Source organism: Temnothorax nylanderi, unplaced genomic scaffold, assembly GCF_030848795.1.
Source record: "Temnothorax nylanderi isolate EJ_2023f unplaced genomic scaffold, tnyl_v1.0 TNYL_tig0069_pilon, whole genome shotgun sequence".
Taxonomy (NCBI): Eukaryota; Metazoa; Arthropoda; class Insecta; order Hymenoptera; family Formicidae; genus Temnothorax; species Temnothorax nylanderi.
The window spans coordinates 356,661-377,331 of NW_027249131.1; the positions used below are offsets into that span (position 1 = coordinate 356,661).

Here is a 20,671-nt window from a genome sequence, read left to right on the forward strand (position 1 = left end):
AAAGTTGCTTATTATCTAGCTGAAAGTGCGGTAAGGACGTGACGCGGGCTGAGGATGCAAAAAACATGTATATATTTATTCCGTGAAATAATGTACAAATAAATAGATGCGTCCGGGGAACAAATACATTATATTTCATGAGTCACTGTAAATGCTAGGGTAGCGGGGATGATGCTCTTACACAAGAGCTTTGCGAGAAGTTTTCCAGTTTTCTGTGACGGCCCGATCGCTCGTTTATGACAAATTTATAGTGAACGTTCGAATATAGATCAGCTTTCGTCGTCAGTGTCGATCGATAGGCCAATCCGCCTCCATCTCTCGTAGAAAATACCCATACGAAATTGCATATGTCGCGATATTTCAAGAGATGTTACGTTTCATTCTTAATATTTAATATTTCTTCTTAATATTTAAATAAGAACCGCGAGAACGATTTAGCGAGAATTCAATATATTCAATATATTGAAGAATTCAATATATGTTTAATAAGACATTGGATTTGACTGATTTGTATCCTTTGTAAAAGAATAGAGAAAAACATCTTTAAGCAGAAAGGAAAATATAATTTCTTAAGAAAAATTATCTTAAACCTGCTTTTCTTTATTCCTATTTATAAGAAATGGAACGTTCTAATTTTCTTCGAGAGAGAGTGATCGAGAGTTAAAATATTCAATTTAGTAATAAAATTAGACTACATTAGAATGCATTCGGTGATCGAAAAATAATGATATCGACTTTCTTTTTATTCCTAAGAATATAAAGATATTACAGAGATGTATCGTAGAATTGTCGTAGATGACGTAGATAATTCGCCCTCGCACGGTGATCAGGAGCATCGTCGAGAGTAGAAGGACTAAAGTATGAAGAGCGATTTTATTATACTGGAATTTCAACTCCTTACACAATGATCATTGTTAATATACAGTTAGGTGTAGGTATCGACACAGAATATCGTATATAGAGCCGCACTACCTCGTCACCGCGTCGTCGCGGCGGATGACGATAATAGATAGCGCGATGATAATAATCATATAGCGACAATGATGACATCAATGTTCAGACGTAACGATCTCACTATGCTAATTGGGTCTCTCTTGAAACGTTCTTAAAATGCCTGTGGGGGGGGGGGGGAGATTCATGCATCCGCCTCGTTCGCGATCGCGACGCCTTCGATCGTTCGCCGCTGCGTTACTCTCCCAGAGCACTTCCGATTTCGCGGCAGAAAAAAAACGATTCGATCGTTCATCAAATAGATACTAATTAAACGCATCCGGAAGCGAAGCGCGTCAAGCGACATCGAGACCGATCGACAGTTCGGTATAAAAAAATTTGCTATCCTTAAAGAAGGTTTCTTCTCTTCGAGCGGATTCGCTCGAGTGACAAATGTCGCTCGGTCCCACGTCTCCTAACGCGCTTTAACGGAAATTATATGCCCGCGCGAGCTCGCGGTACGACTCATGCGCGACATACAGTTGGGTGTTATGTTCGGTTCCTCGTGTCTCTACACGCGCGTATAGGCCATAACTGCTTCTTCCTTTTATTGCCGTCGCCGATCGCTACGAGCGTAAGTATAAAATCGCACCGGCTGTGCCGATCCGCGACCGACTGTATATAAGCGGAATTCCGTCGCAATGAGCTCCGCAGGCTCGCGCGTCCTGTTTTGTGCTAAAATAAATTCTCGCTGTATCCAATGTGACCTACATATCGATTTATGCAGAGAGAGTTATAAAATTTTCTTATTAGCTTCATTGTTTCGCCGATGGTTTCTTGTATTACATAGTCATCCGTCAATCATTTATTATACAACAAGCAATGGAGTTGATGATATTCATATTATGACAATGACACTATTATCGAATTTTAATCGTAATAGATAAGATGAAGCGTTCTATTCTAAAGATACTCCGTTTATTCTCTATTCGTCGTGGCGTCAGCGTCGCGTCGAACGCGGCTAAGAAAGAGGACAAAATTGTCGGGTATTTATCTTAAGGTAGGTATAACTACGGTGGTAATGATGATAATAATAATAACGCGTATCTACCATACGAATATCTTTAACTGCATTATATCAAATGTATCGAGTACACTGGAACGATATCTAAACTTAATCAGCCTCTTTATAATAATCAACAGCTATAAAACTCATCCTGATGTGTCGTAAAATTTTATATATCTTGGCTATATGTATACTTATATTGTATATCGTAAAAGTACCGTGAATGCGAGTCACACGAGTCCCGCCGGATGGACTCGATTCGACATGACGATACGTCTTTAAATCGTACGTTTACATCTATGTCACGTGGAAGCCTTTAGGCAAGCAAGAGTCGAACGAGTGCGGTCCGCCTGTTTGTCAGTTTGTTTTCACGGATATGCCATCGGACTAGCATCCATTTCTACCAATGCAGAGTTATTACTTTTTATCTTTTTCTAGTTCTAAGAATTAGAAAAAGATAAAAAGTAATTTAAACCAAGATTAAAGTTAATCCGCATTGGCGGAAATGGACGTAAATCGCTTAATCTTCTGTGAAGGAGGATCATTTACCTTTCAAGGTAATTATACTGTTATTATTAATTAATGTAATTAGGAACGACTTCATCAGCATAGATTAATTATCTCCTTTTAAGAGATAAAATATTATCTTTTTTAACAATTAACTTTGTAAGTTTGCAACGAATGTACTCTTTATAAAAACTTTAATTGCAAATTGATTTTTAAAGCAGATTTCATCCACTTTCGCGTTGCAGCGTCGCAAGCTTTGAAATTACAAAAGCGAGAGGAAGTTATTTTCAACTCGTCTATCAGATCGCGGAGAAATTAATTCTATTTACAGCACGGTAGGCGCTTACCGCGCGAATCGCTCGCGGCAAATTGCACTCGGCAAACTTGCTCGCTTATCGGCTTCATATAAGTAAGAATTAAAATCGTAATTATAGTATAGTCATTTGAATCAATCTTATGGCTTACGTGCCTACGCGTTCTATCACAATTCGCCTAAAGAAGAGAAAAAAAAACGTATCACCCTTATCTACGTAACTTATCTAAGTTCTGCCATCATCGACTGCAACGTGAGAATGCACTCTCCGCCATCCGGGGAAGGATGTGTCCGACGAAGAGCGACGAGAGTCGCGTTAATTTCTGACCTTGAGCCTCGCCGACGTTGAAGCAATTCATTCGAATCACCCCGCTCGGAAATTAACATCGCGAAAATAAAAACAAAATCGACCGATTGGAGGAGAACGGAGCGAGAGAATGCGGGATCGAGTCTCTCTATTGAAACTTGAGCATAATGACTCGACCTGACCTGTATCGCTGAAGTAAAGTCGAACGCTTTAGCGAAAACACATGGCCAAACGCATTGCTTTGAGAATCTGAGGAAATTAATCTCAATTCTGTCGAATTAAAAATCCCAGGTTAAAATTAAGAGACGTATATCTGTAAGATTTACTTCCTCCAATTCCGAAAAGAGTTCGCCCACTGCTGCACTGAATCTCTTCAACAGTAAAAGCATCGCTCTCGGCAAATTTCTCACGTAAGTGTCTCTCATAAGCTCTTTACGAGCTTACCCCACCCCGATCCCACTGTTCCATCTTGTTGAAGACATTGGGCCAGCATTGATGAGAATTCTCGCGGGGAAACGTCCTGGAATCCATCCAATTGTGGATTTCATTTTCAGCGATACTATACGTTACATTCCAGATGCCGTATCTAGGCTCTGCCAAAAGTGGAACAGTGGGACGAAATGGAGCAAAACAGAAGAAGATACACGAAACATCCGTTTCGTCCCGCGCAAAGAGAAATTTGTCCTACTTTTTGGCACACGCTTCCCTTGTCTCTCATATCGTGACTTAGGGCCGCTTATTACGACGATGGCACAAATCAAATCCATGGAAATCTTATCGAAGTGATTTAGAGTGAATACCGTGAACACACCGGATTAAATTACGCCGATACAAGGCGACTCTGCATTTCCAGACGTTCCGACCTGAAAATCAGGGATTAAAATGCGATAGCCGAGTACGGATTATATAATCTTTTTTTTTTTAAATCGAATTCGACTTGCGCCATCCTCAAAATAAACGGCGTCCAGTCGAAATCACCGACTCTACTCGTGGATCAAATGATTTCGATGAACCGCCTGCGCGATTACTCGCCCACACGCAACATCTTTTTTCACCTCCGATCATTATCCTATACGACAGCACGAACAAATGCTATTGAGTGAGCTACATACACGTGTATGCGTTACTAGACCGTTACGATTAATGTAAATATATTGTCGAATATATCCAGAAACTCAAGCGCGTCCGCTTCGAGTTCTCGGGCGAAACAGTTCGTGACAGTTTCGGCCGACACAGTCACTCAATTCCGGGGGTGTGGGAGGTCCTCGATCAAATCCGTGGAATAACTAGCACGTCGTTGACACAGGAGCACGTAGGCGGATCTCCGGATTATGCACCGTATACTTTTTTAAAGCCCCGAAACAGAATCGAAATTGTGAAACGGGCGAAAGTTCACGAGTTCATCCGCCGGCGTTACGATGATCGATATACCGAGATCGCCCGTCTCAGCTGTAGCGTCGTTAATCTTCGTTATTCATATCAAGGGACACACAAGGGCGCGTTTATAATTAAATTCTGGCGTTGGTCTGAGTATCCGGATCCGCGATATCGATATACCTCGCCTCGTGCGATTTTCGCGATTCACAGGTTCGATTCTTTTAGATGGACAGAAGCGCATATACATCCATTTGTTAACTCTTCGAGCGGATTTTGCGTTTGTTAAAAAATAAATAACACTACGTAGTATATATATCTAAAATAAAAAGTACAAAAGACCGATTTTTAAGATTCTTTCCTCTTAATCTTTTTATACAAAATAACGATTAAATGGTAAATTCCTGTAAAGGGATAATATATATTCTTCTACGGCAACGTATCCCCAAAGAGTTAACAATATCCTTTTTCTCTCGATACAACCGTAAGCTCATAAAGCGCGTACATCTGCGATATCTCTTCCTCGTCGATACAATCATAAGCGTGAAATGAGTTCGAAGATGCTTTAAACTCGTCGCACGCTTCTCGACTGATATCTTCGTTTATATACGTATATTTACAGGACTAGAGTCTTACTTAAAATCTCGGCTGCCTGCTCGAGGAGGGTCTCGAATCCGCGAGGGGGGGTGATCGAGAATCGATCGTAGCATCGTCGAGCAAGCAGAAAATTATGAGCATAAACGCGTGTGTTACCTTAAAGACTATACGCTTACTTTAAATATACTATGCAATTAGTACCCATCGTTTTCTCTTACGAGTAAGAGTCATCAACGCAAATTGCCTGATATTCCGGCTAGCACCATTCTACGGAGTGCCATCGGGACGCCTCTTAACAGATATCGCTCAACTGACATAGTGTTTTGCCTCTAAACTTAGCATTGATTAAGATACGTTTCCATCTTAAATAATAATTAAATCTTTTGCTATATATAATTGAACATTTACGTCGCGATAATTATACAATATTCTTTATCTTAATAATCCTTTAATAAAGTTATTGAAAAAGTATTAATATATATACATATATTTCTTCTTATTTTTATCATATTCTTTCTATATTATTTCGATTCCTTTATGTTTTATAACATAATCTTAATCGTAATCTTTATTTTCCTTAAATTTCCCAAATTTAGAATTAATGATGAAAAATGCGTTAATCGTGATATTCACTGTGGGATAATATTTTTTCTCTCTCGTAATAAAGCTCACATTTTCAGTTGTCACCCATCTGTCCGTTTATATCTTCCGCGAATGTTCGGAACGATACGTGTTAATTAGCGTCACAAAAAACCCCATATCCAGTTTCGGTCAATTCCATCAAAAGCACTTAATCCGATTGCCGTGGGCCAGTGTCATGTTAAGGATCGTGTTACTCGTTAAAACCTGCTCTCATCTTGCTTCTCATCGCGAAGCGCCAACAGCGCCGCAAGAATTTCGCTTTTCGCCTTATTATCGAGATAACAAAGCGTGTCTCTTTGACATCGACCATCTACGAAACGTAACGCGTGTCCTTTCATGCTCGATCCAAACGTGAGTTCCGAGAGAAAAGTCGACATTTGAGAATGACAGGGATTGGTGGTAATGTGCAAAATTCAAAACCTCGATGACTTTAACGAGTTCGCGATCTTATACTGAAATAGAAATGTTTCGCGATTCATTGATTGTCGTGTTCGAATTCGTGATGTGGAACAGGGAGATCTGTGTGTGTACATATTGCAGCAAACAGTAACGGAGAGTAGAATTTAACGAACTTTATAAAAAAACAGATCATAGTAAATTGTTATCTTTACTCGAACAAAACGTACTGGCATTGAGATATCTTAACTGAAAACAACTTCAATTTCATATTTATTTGACATACTGCCCGATAACGAGCCGAAAGTGATATATTATTTAAAATTCTAAATTTTTAAACATTACAAATCCAAGCAGTATGTCGTTCAAACTATAAATATATATTTCATTTCTACGTAAGTCAAAAAAATAAAATAAAGATTAATTAGTTTAATTAATTATTCTCTCATAAAATGTACCCTTGAAGCGTTTGCTTTAACACGTACAAAGATCACTGCTACAAAATGTTAGGTGTTCGAGATTTCCGCTCTCTTGAGATTTCCTCCATCACTTTAATTTTTCAAGTCCCGATTCCAGCCGTTTGCGTTCTATTAAATTTTGATCTCTTAATTTACTCAAGTATCCCCGAAATCTTCCTCTCGCCTCTTTCCACGATTTATAGCAACACGAATATCTTCTATATAGATTGTCAATAGTTATACAGTCATTTTGCTAGTCGTTTCATCCTGACTTTTTCAACTAATCAATACTCCAAACAATCTTTCCCGGGGATGCCGATATTCATGCAGAATTGTTAACTTTTCAGTCTCTAGACATGCGCTTCTCATGTCAGAAATCACGCAAGTTATTTATGATCGCGAAATAGAAACAAATGTTCGTCAGTGACGTTTCAAACGTGATAAATGATCCTATATAAATTCAATAGTGACATTCAACCGCGACAAATGATTCACGTCGTTTTTCAAACTCGTAAATGTGAAATATGACACAAAAATTTCTCTAAATTATAATTCCCATCATATTTTACTAAACGAATTTTCAAAAAGTGTCAAGTTATTACGAAAGCCAATTTATTTCAAGCTAATGCAAATGCCGAGGAAAAAAGGCTGAACTTACGTGCTGGATCGCACCGGGGAAATCTGTCGTACTACCTAGCGTAAATGCCGGTTAGGTGTTTTTCGTTGAATCAGATGAACCAGGTCGGGGATAATCCGTCTGGATTAAAAAGAAGAGCGTCATCTCAATCCTGCGCGAATTGGACCGAAAATCTCATCGACCCGTCTGGGCAAGCTTTGAACATCTGCCAGCGTCATCCGTATCATCCGCACCGGTTTATCTATTTAGTTAACGTATTTACCTATCTGAATCAATCGAGAATTTTCACCGCTCTCGCGATATCGATTCTCGTGACCGATATCGGAGATTTGGTCGCGAGAGAGAAAGAGAGAAAGAGAGAGGGAAAGTTGTCCCCTTCAGCCTGCCTCCAATACTAAAGACGTTCTTGGAAGTTGAGTCAGCAAAAGATGCTGTGAATATATAGCGCCTACGCTGATAAATGCGGTTTAGGATACTTGTCTTACAACTTGTTAGTCAATGTCGCTATTTTTCAGAATTTTACTTTACGTTGCTGTTAAAAAATTTTGATAAATTAAGCTCTCAGAGTGCGGAATAAAAAATGTAATAATAAACAACGTACAAACGTATTTATTCGCTGATCCTAAATCGCTGCTGTGACAAAAATCTAATAATCCGCGAGACCGCGTTTCAGTACTGCAGGGCTAAAGAGGTGTGAAAGGGCAAGAGCAAGACAAGGAGAGGAGGGGACTCGGATTAATCTCGACCTCTCTCACTTCGATGGATCGTGTGTTTGATGTCTCGAGGGGATGTGGTAAATCGCGCGCGAGAATACCTTAAGGACTACTTTTGGCCAGAAACGCGCTCCGTTGCGACGAATATCTACCGGGATGTAAATGTTCGAGACGGTGGAGCTTGGCGGTAGTGTAAATAGGAAGGCGTATCGCTCGATTGCGAGTCGAGAATAACTGAGACTTAATTAATGCGCTGATAGTGCAAAACCGTGCTGGGTGTCTCCCTCCCCAGACATTAGCCCTTTCGATGCGCGAGAAAGGGACGCCCTGCTGAGAATAGTACGTCCTTAATGCGTAAAGAGGCAAATGATGTTCGCGTATGGTATTAATTCGCGAACATGCATTCGCAAAATTACGGTCTCGCGATAAAAAGTAAACCAAAAATTAACATATTACAATTCCATATTTATATAATGTAGAATAATCTGTCTAACATAAATAAATTATTGTTTCTTTTTATTAGAAAAATTATCCAATATCCAAAATAACAGCTCAGCTTCATTTCTTTTCGCTTTCAGATCGAAAGAGATATAACGATGTTTGTAAAATTCATTTTTATTATAACCGCTAATATTTTATTTTATTATAATTGCTAAAAAGGAAAGAGAAAGCGTATCGATAATAACAATCGAAGCTTGTAAATGTTTATCAAAATTATTTTATCGACGGGCCGTACAAAAGTACCGTGAGTCAAGTCTAATTTGCGAAATAGTTTTTGTTATTGTAGAGTAGAACATGCAAATTTCGTTACGTATAAAATAAACACCAACGTGTTTTTAATTAAATAACAAACGAACGTGGTACGAACGTATAAATTTTATACGTTTTCTCGGTGAAAATTCATTTATTTTGCTTTCCAGGCAAAAGATGAATTCTTAAACCACAGTTCTATATTTTTATCTAGCTGGTAGATTTCCACACAGCATATCATTGTGTTTGCACTATGATGCTTGTTAATAATATGTAATTTTCGAAGGTTAAGATGCGTGTCAAATAGCATTTCTGATTAGTAGCTGTGTATATTTTTAGATTATTAACAGTGCACAATAACGCTCTAATAATGCGACAGAGTAAGTAAATAGAAGCGCGATCGATTCTGCCACAGCTTGAAAACGCAAAATTTTTCAATGTCGTTGTTATTTTTCAAATATTATTATTGTATAGTGCTGGAAAATTCCCAGCAATCGTATTTTTTTTTTCAATTACGTAATAAACCTGTGCGATGTAATTTGACGATTTGCCATCGAGTATCAGACTATGGAGACACCGAGCACGGTTTCTAGTCGAGATATCATCAGACAATGTCTCCGTATAAGCAATGATAATTCACGATAGTTTAAAATATTGGTTCGCGTAGAGTATCGTTAATCAAGCGGTAAAAAGTGATGAAGGATTTTCATCACGAGGTCCCTCGTTTCCTAATGTCGACGATAGTTCAAGCCCTCTCGGGGGTTTTGCGGGTCGATCGCGATCTAAAACGGTCAGACTTAAAACGGAGTTTTGGCCGGTCGAGCCGCGGTTGACCATTAACCGACGTTAACCAGTCATCAATCACTCACCTCCGTCGTTCGTCAGACAGTTTTACTCATGCATCGTATATGCGGAGACCGTGCCCAAGATCGGGGCGGACGAGAAACGTGACGAGATCAATTAATTCTCAGTTACCCGAATCGGATCGGCGTGTAACGCGAGACGCGTCGTTTTCATCGTCGCAGCCGCATCGGCGTCCTCTTCTCGTCTCGACGAACGAGAAGATTCTCCTAGATCGAGAGCGGCTGCTCGTCGCAACGGTGCACGAAGCCGTGCTGCTGTTGCTTATGTTGTTGCTGATGCAGCAACTGCTGCTGCTGTCGCTGCTGTTGCTGCTGTCATCCGCTCTGCTCGGGTAGCAGTATGCTGACGGATTTTCGGTTCGCCGTGGAGACGACCTGGTTCGTTGCGGCCAGGGCGGACGTCGGTAGTGGCCGATGGGACGGCGCGACCACGCGCACCTCCGGCCTGGGTGAAGCCTCCCTCAGGGGGCTACCGACGCCCACCAGTTCCTCGGGGTTCGTCGCCAATACCGCCGACGGTCTGCAACGACGACCGCCGTTCGTCTCGTGAGTGTCGCGTACGTTCGCCTCGGCCGCGTCAACCCGTCAGTCCGTAAGACAGATGTATTTCGTGCATTTTCAGATAAACTCGGTCTGGGTAAATTAATCTTTTCTTTTGTATTTATTCGTTTTTAGGATTTTTTAATTCGTTATAGATCCGTTAAGATATATATATTTATTGATTTAGTTTAGTTTTTTCTAATAATTGCAAATTCAGTCTTTTCGAAATATGAAACGATAGGCTTCGATCTTATGGACTGGGGGTTAAAGGACAATGGCAGAAAATTCATGCATTTTATTGACTAAATTAATGACTACGTTTACACAGCGGCTTATAATCCGATTTAATAAGTACCGTATACTATCCGATTCAAAATTTTTCTTTTTTGGTCATAAATATGATCATTTAGATATGAGCCTTTTTGATACTTGAACTACAACTTTTTTAGTATATAAATATCGAAAATTAATTCAAATGCTTAGAATATCAAAATAGGTTCATATTTAAATGATCGTTATAATCAAAAGAAGAAAAATTATGGATCAGATAGTATACAGTAGTTATTAAACCGGATTACAAGCAGCCGCGTAAACGTAGTCAATAATGCTACTTTTAACATTTATTGACTAAATTAATAATGCTTCAACATTTACCGACTTTAATAGTGCTATCTTTAGCATAAATAAATGAACAAGTGGAACTATTAGAATCTCGTCGGAATTCGTATTTATTTATTGAACTATTACGTGACTCACATGAATAATTTTCACATTACCACATTCAATTTGTGCTAAAATTAGAGACTGCTTCATTTGCGGAGGCGCTGAATTTATTTCACGAAGTGCGTTGCCCGCACTATCGGTATTCGTATTTGAATATACACATCGGAATCAAGTATTAGTAAAATAAACGGCATTCACCTACCTGTGCTGCGGGGGCGGCGTGGGCGTCCGCGATAGAGGGAAACTGGCGACTTCCCTCGTCACCGAAAGCGACCGGATCGATCCGAATGTTTCGGCCGGCGATAAATTGGCCCCGACGCTTTGCACCATGCCGCTACTGGAACACGGACATCGGTTAATTGCCAATTAGGCTGCCCACAGAAGCATGCACGCGGCTCGTCTGTCTTAACCCTTAAGTTCTTTCCGAACGTGTCGCCAAGGGTGGACTCAACGTGTGACTTTGTTCTTACGTTTCGCGGAATACAAGTGAATCACTTAGCCGAGGGGTTTCGGACCAACAAGAGACGGTTTCGGAGACTAACAAGAGAAGTTTGGCGACCCGTAAACTCAAACAGATTTGAAACTTCGCGCGGATATAGATTTTAGGGGATGGAGCGACCCTATAGAGAGATAAACCAATTCTCTCGAGTTTCTCCGATAGCTTTGAAATCGTCCAAAATTGTCACGGAAAAGTTAAATAAGAAATATTTGTTGCAGCTTTTTTTTGAGAGATGTAAAACTGTGTAACAGTCTTTGGAAAAAATTAATTGGGTTTTAGTCTTGTTCTAAGCGCCTAACTTGAGAAAAAACATTGGTATATGGAAATAAATTTTGAGAGAAACCTCGGAAAAAAATGACATTGTCAAATTCCATAAAGATAAGTTAGAGCGAATGAGAAAGAAACTCTCGGAATATTCGTGCACAGTTTCAGTACGCTGCAACTTGCTCGAGTACGTCAGTCCTCGATTAAATATGCCTAATGACCGCGAGATGACGCATAGAATCTATTCTTTTTTTCATAGCAGTTCTTAAGAACTTTACACTTCGTTGCCCCGGAGCAAGGTTCTACCGGATCGTTACGAAGACGTGATTAATGCTGCACGCAAGACGTTAATCACTCTCACATTCGTACACGCCAAAACGCGCTATTAAATCCAACTTCGATCATGCCTCTAAAAAAAACTGTTATAAATACTCCAATTTACGAGGAGAACTGACTCTTCTTTATATCGAAAAACGCGATTAGCTTCCCGTCATCAATATAAAAACCCAGACAGCACGTATGTCTAAAAGACGCCGTAAAGACCTCTTTTAGACATCTTTTAGACATCTTTTAGACATGCGTGCTATCTGGGAAGGAGCTGAAGATATTTTTTATCAATATGAGGAATGCGAAATGCATGCGATTCTGCGCTCTAGACGAGAGATTCCAAAGAGAGCGCGGAAAAATCTGCAGGCCGACATATGAAAACTCGCGCACGTATCACGGCTTACATAACAGATATATGGATTTCACACACTCTCGCCCTCTTTCCGCCTCTGCCTCGTTCGCGCCGTTAACATTTGTCAAGTTGACGAAAAGCCTCCTGAATTTGAGAGCGGAGCAAAAGAGCCAATCGATAGCTTCGATAAGTACGGGCGCTGTAGATACACCTACGCATTCAATTTGCCTCTACACGCGAGGCATTTTTGCCCTTCGCTGACGCGAAAAGAACGTCTCGTTCTTGTCCCACGTTCTACTAAGAGCCGCGACTATTTTAAGGCTTTAAACGCGACCACGAGCGTAACGGCATAAGCGATTTCTTCATAGAATTTCTCCAAACACGATTAAAACGCAAGGCATGCGGAACGGTATATTATCCGTTAGAAATATCGCGACAAAAATAAGCGGATATCCTAAAAAAATATCTTGTTCTTTTACAAAGAAATACGTGTCACATTATTGACTACATCGAATCAAGTTTGACTAATCTGTTCTTTGTAGTTTTCGCTTCGCAAAAAAGATTTCGCTTTTTTTCCGTTTCCAATGTTAAACATTTCGATAATTAAATTCTAAAATTAAAATTTTACTAAATTAAAATCTATTTATACAGAACTAAATAAAGAATATTATTTTCTGCTATATGTGTATTTTCAGAATCGCAAAAAGCTATTATAGGCCATTGAAAATTAATAATACGTTTGAATATTTTAACAGAAAAATTTTAAAGTGATAAAAATTGTTAAATCGGTTTTAAATCAATTTATGAATTTTTTATATAAATGCACAAAGGTAAAAAATATAATGTATAAAGTACATAAAAACATTTATCAGCGTATAACGCTGACTAACGACAAGCCTGCTTATCTGCAATAGATTCCAATGTATCTCGCATTCGTGCCGCGGGAATTCGCGAAACGATTATCGGACGACGGGACGGGAAATAGTTGATCAAAGTGGATGGTTATCGATATTGCAGCGGGGGCCCTGAATGCTTTGAGAGATGCCATGAATTATTCATTCAGACCCGAGCGGGCATGTCAGGATGTCGAAGTTATATATCCGACAAACTCGCTACTCCGCTCACATCCGCTGAATTTGCGCGAACTTTTCGGAAGGATCGGTTCCCTCGCGAAGGGACATCCCTTAGGTCTTCTGGAAAAATTTTCGTCGGAAATGGAACAGGATAGATTGATAAATAAAACAAATTCAGCTTTAACAGAAGCTTTTAACAGATTTACAGATTTTGGCAAAAATTGAGATCCATTTGTTTATATATATATATATATATATATATATAGATTGATTTAATACGTTTTAAGATTAAAAGTACACAATTTTTGGAGAGAATATTCCAAACTTGGCGTAAGCTGAACGGCAAGTTTTGTGCAAGTTCATAACTCTAAGTAAAATAGCTTCATCCCTTAAACTATGCGCGATTAACGGCCGCGCTCATATATCGCGGAAAAGAAGGGCTTTTTCTTGTTCTTATTCCATTTATCTACGGTAATATGTTTGTTCCAATTTATGAGTCGGCACCAACGCATCATAAAATTATAGCGCATTTATCTCGCCTGCTTCGCGTTACTTTTACGGCTTACCTTAAGTAGCGTAGAATATTTTACTCGCATAAAAAAAGATGAGAGATGAAACTCAGAAACTTTGTGTATATTATGATAATTTAATACTTTATATATCACTGGAATAGTTGAAAGCTACCGCTTCAAAATTTATCTTTGTGCATTTATATAAAAAATTTGCAAGTATAAAAACATAATATTAGTTCTTATAAAATTCTCACAACAAGTGATATTAAAAAGTTGCTGATGACTCTTGCACTCACATTATATTAACGAAAATCATTATAGTCGGAAATAACTGTAATCGTTATAGCGAGTGTAGAAGATCGCAATTAAACGTTAACAACTCGTTAATGCTTCTAGTACAAGTGTTTCTAGTAATTTAGCGTAGATATCGTAGAATAGCACGGGTATTATTAGTTGAAATAAATATAGTATTACATATATATAACATTATTTATGTAACATAATATTGCAAACGCGTTTCCGGGTTTTTCCAGTTCCCACAACATCAATTGTTATCACATTATGCCAGACGATAAAAAATGATTGCATAAATAAAAGAGGAAGCGTTAGCCATCGTACCTTCATCAATCGTGCAACGTTACTTTAATATCAAATGCAGCGATATTGCTGTCGTCATTTTTTTTATTTCAGGAAAGAGCAGTTGAATAAATAAATTCAATATCACTGATGAAAAGCAATTTGTTATAAATTTAATTGCTCTAAGAACAAGTATAAATTCCTTTTGAATGCTTGGATGTAATGTATAATCATGGATTTATTAAATTATTATTAATGGACTGATTGTCAAGCGTAATAACACTAAACAAGAAATGTTTTATCGAAATGATCTCTTCCCTGAAGTCATGATTAAGTCATAGAAAAGTCATTTGTCTCATCAGTCACGCGCCTCTGGCGATGAAAATCAAGGAATCAATATGACGATTGACGTACGTGGCAGGAAATTATAATGGATCAGCAATGAATTAAAACGTACATTGACTACCGCCCGGATGAACTTTGTGCGACTTACACTGCCGAGCTATGTTTGTCTCATGGCTGGATATAACGTCTGATAAAATATGTATAAAACCTATTTTGAGTGGACGTGGCCTTTACGCGGACGACAGCGATGTCGCTGTTATGTCGAAAACGGAACTCTGCAATGTTCTGCGAATTTACATAATTGCGGAAGGCCTTATCGCTAAGTATTGCTTCTCGCAATGTTTCTTCGATGAGAAATTCAAGTCAGGCTTACAAGGGAAGGGTCAACCCTTGGGGTCACCGATTTTGTCGAAATTTTACTAAAATGTAGTATTGATATAGAAGTGACAAATGCTGTACGGAGACGATGCGCTTCTCAACCGTTGCCGAGAAATCGCGATGTACTTATATTACAGTATATACATCATATACAATATATTTATTATTATTATTATTACTTTTAGACAAAAAAATGTTTTAAATTATAATTTTAAAACTGTGCATAAAATGTTCGTAAAATATTAGCGATTTTGAAAGTAAATAAAAAAATATATATATATTGGCGGGGATATTTACATAATATTAAAAAAATTGTATGTATATTTATTGGTTTATTTATTAGTTTTGTATAGGTATAAAAAAAGGTTACAATAAAAAAAGGGAACGTTCCTATATTACTACAAGAAAAAAGAGAAATAGCATCTCGTGAAGATGTTATAAAAATTCACTCTTTAATATTGCATCAGTTAAATGCTCCGGTATTTTCACTTATGATTAAATACGCATGGTTTGCATCAAAACTGACGAGCAAATAACGGCCGAGCTTTTTGAATGTTAATGACGTGTGTTTTCCTGTCTCATTATTAAAAACAAAATGTGCTTGCGAAAAAATTGGATTTATAAAGTGTGCTTGGTGTAAGTCAGTTCTATGTTTCACTTGTTTTTTTTATTTCAATCACTCTAAAGTTTGTAAAGTTACAGAGCAAGACGACAAATAATCGCAATCATTTTATTATAATATTCTCTTTTTGTACGCCTTTTTTTATTGTAACCTTTTTTTTATACCTATACAAAACTAATAAATAAACCAATAAATATACATACAATTTTTTTAATATTATGTAAATATCCCCGCCAATATATATATTTTTTTTTATTTACTTTCAAAATCGCTAATATTTTACGAACATTTTATGCACAGTTTTAAAATTATAATCATAAACATTTTTTTGTCTAAAAGTAATAATAATAATAATAAATATATTGTATATGATGTATACTGTAATATAAGTACATCGCGATTTCTCGGCAACGGTTGAGAAGCGCATCGTCTCCGTACAGCATTTGTCACTTCTATATCAATACTACATTTTAGTAAAATTTCGACAAAATCGGTGACCCCGAGGGTTGACCCTTCCCTTGTTAGCTTTATTCCACGCAGACAACCACGCGGGAAATAAATAGCTCCGAGTTCGGTAAAAGAAAGAAAGCAAACTTGCAATTGTTTGATAAAGAAAAACATGAAAGAAATATTACGACGCCGGAATCGGCAAGAAAGCCGTTTCTAAAACCCAATATCAAACTTCAGGAACGCGTCCTATTTTTACACTCCGCGGTGTGACATTTACAGTGATATATATTTTCTATTATAACGCAGTTTGAAATCCGTCGGTTTTGCCAAGCTTGGCGCTAATAAATCGAATCTCGGTATTAGGCGTGTCACCGGGGGTAATTTATATATGATGTATATATATATATATTGGAAGATGTTAGCTGTACTCACCTGACGGAGCCCGAGGTCACCAGGAAGGGCATGGGCGTCGGGCACGGGCTCAAAGGCGAGCTGCTCACGGAGCTGCGGGTGCTGCTCAAAACGGAGTGCGGACATTGCGGCGGGCCTACGTGCGGTCCTCCTGCACCGCTTCCGCCTTTGCTAGACGTGCGGCCTCTCAGACACGGGATCTTCGGCCATGCGCTCACGTCCTTGCCAGATACCCCTGAAACAACACACATCTCACTGGTTATTTTAGGAACGAGCGCCGAAAACCGATGCACTGATGAAACATGCAGATACATCAGCGGCAAATTGTTTAACTAATTAGTCTCGAGGGTAGAGTTTTTGAGAAATTGAAATAACTTTTTGTTAATAGAAATACAATTATGGAGCTTTTGATAATTCGAATTTCGAAGAAGTGAGATTATATAACACACTGTATTTGGTCTGAAATAGTTTATTTCAACAAAAATTTCATTTGAGATTTACTTTAAAAGATATTAAACTCGAATGTCAGATAGTTACAAACGTAATAGTTAATTAAACTGATATTACACTATGATATTGATAAAGAATCTATCTCTAGATTGTCATTCGGTGCTTTGAAACGCATTGTATAATAGGTATGTATAAATATAATAGACAGATTATAATAGATTATGCCTCGCAACAAAATATATTCCGAGTCTATAAGCGTATCGTGGTAAAAAAGTTGTTGGTATTTTTAACTACCTCAACATCATTATAAACAGGGACTTTTATCTCTTTTTTAACAAGCTTTATTTAACGATTTTGAAAATATAAACTGTTTCGCTTAACTTTAAGCAACATGTGAATAAGAGCTGGGAATAAAATGATAAACGTATACGAACGTGAAAATACTATTCGTTGAAAATTTCCCGGTGTTTAAAAGCAAATTAGATGTAGAATATAAAATGCCTCATTATTTTCTAATATATATCACCTTTAATAAATTTTTATTTACAAAAGAACGCCAACTTGGAAAATTCTAAGTTAGTAAATTTTTGCACGTAGGAAAGAAAAGTCCATCGGTAAATCAAGGGAATTCCTACGAAAGTTATTACGAAAGTTTCAGGGAAGAAACGTAAGGAAGTCCTTTGGCCCTTGTACGACTTTTCTTCGATATTCATCTCAGGAACCATTATGAGATAGCCGTGCTGGTATGTGTGCTGCACGCCTATCACGCGTACCGTGCCCGGAGTATCGTTATGCGCTCCTCCCGTATTGGTAACGTTATTGCAGCGTCGGGATAATGCGGCGTTTAGTATGCAAAGGGGAGCTTTCGCGACCTCTTTTGAATCCACCGGCCATTTAAATATACGCGGCATTGTTGGTGATTTGACGAAACGATACGCGTAGAACGTCTCTCTCGGTCGTTTAGATTTCCGTTAAGAGATAGGAGCCCCATACATTAGCAGACGGAACGATCGCATCTTCACTACAGACGGCAACTGGATTCGCTCTTCGTTTGACACTAGTTGCTATAGCGGACTGTAAATAACGCGTGTCATCGTTCGATAAGGGAGATATAAATTGCGATCACGTTTCGTACTGATGTCGGGGGCACGATTATTTAAAATGTCGTTACGAGCGAAATATATTCTGACTCTTTTTTTCCGTAACTGTTTGAAGGTTAAATGGAAGGATCTTTAAACACCGATTAAACGTCATATACAAAAAGATATATAGATAAAAAAGATGTAAAAAATTCGAGAATGCATTTCTGAGATATATACCTAGACTTAATTGACATCCCGACGTTTGTTTATTATAGCATCGTTAACGGAAACTCGACTCGGTGCCGATAAAGGAAAGAATGTGTTTAGAATAAAGAACGTGAATGCATTCTCGGAATTTTGAACCCTTTGTTTTAACTGGGTGTATAATTTTGCGAAATTTATTACGTCCGAAATTCAGGAATGCTCGTTGGACATCCCCGGGATCACGGTCGCTCGCCAATTAAATGCTGGCATTGCTATTTGCTAGCTACCTTCCAACATCAACGTTGGATAATTCAGAGACAGGAAGGAAGCCGCTCAAGCCGTCGTGGTGCAATGCGGTGGGGCGGTGAGCAAGTACAAGCATGAAATTTGTAACGCGGTCGGACTCTCAACTCGAGGAGGATCTGCACACAGCGCGGAATACTCGCGGTTCTGCAATTCTCGGTCTCCCCAACAATGGAGATCAGCGCGCGTCGACAAAGCCGGTGGGGGCCCACGTTTTCGTTCCCAGCTATGTACGCTTCACGGGTATGTACACGTACGAACGCGAAAAAAAATTATGGCTGTTGCCAAATGCATGACTGCACGGTGATGTCGTAACACCCCCCGCGAGGCGAGAAGATGTAGGTGAATAGATGTGCATGTGATGCTGTGTATTCTTCGTCGATAGCACGAAGAGTCATTTTATTGCGACAAAAATATTTTATATAGCAAACATCGATAAATGTTTGTGTAAATATATTCCTTCAGATGAAAAACGTATTATATTAATAAAATGATTTATGATAATATATTTCTTAATAAATATTACTTGACAATGAGATATTTGAAAAAACCTGCTTATTTCTTTTGTATATTTTTATATTCGCAAAAAAACAATATGATATACCGTCTACCGTCTACGTAAACGAAATTCTACCCTCCCAGGACTCTCTAAATACAAGCATTCAATAAGGTGAAAGGTTACGGCGATTAGTGGGGAGATTAATTTTTCCTTCCAGGAAATTACAAAATCTTTTAGGTAACGACTGGTAAAGACTGCGCTGACGTAGGCTTTAAAAGGTTTAAAGAGAATTTTCAACATACGAGGTAGTATCGTGAAGTTTTAATAACGAAATTAGTAATCAGTTCTTTCATGATAATTAATTATTAAATAATCATCCAATATATTATTTAATGATTACGATAACAACTGTTAATTCCACAGTATTATCCAGTTATTATCCAATCCCACGCACAACTTAACAATTTCAATTATCCTCCCTCGGCCATTCATTATTTTTATAGCGTCTGGACAAAAGCTCTCGAGCTAAATTCGATTTATCGGCGGACGTGTGAGTGTACGAGCATGAATGTTTATGTCGTGCCTGGCCGTCGTATAGCCGTCACGCAAGGATCGCTTAATCTCAAAGTCAATAGCCGTCATTTCACGTCCGTCAGAATTTCTCGGGCTTCGTAAAGCCGACAATGGCAGAAAAGAGTGAACGCGGCGGTGGAATACTGGGTATTGCGCTGTCGTCGGTACAAATCGCGCGGACAATAAGAGGAGAGGAAGAAGTCACAATCCGGAGGCCGAAAGTATCGGAAAACCGTTCGATATTCGTCCCGAGATGAGGTCTTCGAGTAGACTGGTAGAGAGTTTCGTCGTGGGAGGACGATAAAGAAGAAAGAAGGATGAGACGGCGAGGCCTGGAAACGACAATCCACCGGGATTTGTTCCTGACCAACGTCCAGGATCTCAATAAACTCGCGGCGAACCGCCGATCGATTACCAGCGTTCACGTATCCGTGGATATATCTGACAATCGGCCTTTACCGTCTTTTCTTTTAATTGAGCGAAGAGAAACGACGGTTATTTCGATCTTAGAGAACGTTAGAAGCGATTAAAAAATTGAAATTGACAAATGGAACTCTTCAACTACTTGTAATATCGAGATCTATTTTATAAAGTATTGGAAAGAACAAGAAAAGAATAGAAAAAGAGTCTCTATATGGTACTTTATCTACCGCGCGTTACAAATGTCTCACACACTTTGCAGTTTTCATATAGGGCAACTTTTTTGTTAATAAATTTAAAGCTGACCTTTTTCTTTCCTAACGAGAATTTGATCGAGTATCTTCTTGGCAATTTTTAAACGCTAATATATCATGTATGCATAACAGATATGTAAGTATGCATAACAGATTTAGAACAGGAATCGTTGAAAATAAACTGTAACGCGTATACGTATAGATATGCAGTACCGAAATAACACCGTTTTAATTGCTTAACCGACTGACATAGTTGATTGG

General features: G+C 38.5%; 1 protein-coding gene across 2 annotated transcripts in view; it reads right to left on the reverse strand.

Annotated features, from left to right (window-relative positions):
* Nucleotides 1-49: 49 nt before the first annotated feature.
* LOC139773799 (uncharacterized) overlaps nt 50-20,671 on the reverse strand; it is an 82,982-nt gene continuing 62,360 nt past the window's right edge. For both annotated transcript variants that reach the window (XM_071708530.1, XM_071708531.1), the window contains exons 4-6: nt 16,647-16,860; nt 11,019-11,153; nt 50-10,073 (exon numbers count right to left, since the gene is read on the reverse strand). In XM_071708530.1, the coding sequence (XP_071564631.1) occupies nt 9,869-10,073; nt 11,019-11,153; nt 16,647-16,860 (554 nt within the window). In that variant the 3' untranslated portion in view covers nt 50-9,868. The remainder of the gene's footprint in view (nt 10,074-11,018; nt 11,154-16,646; nt 16,861-20,671) is intronic.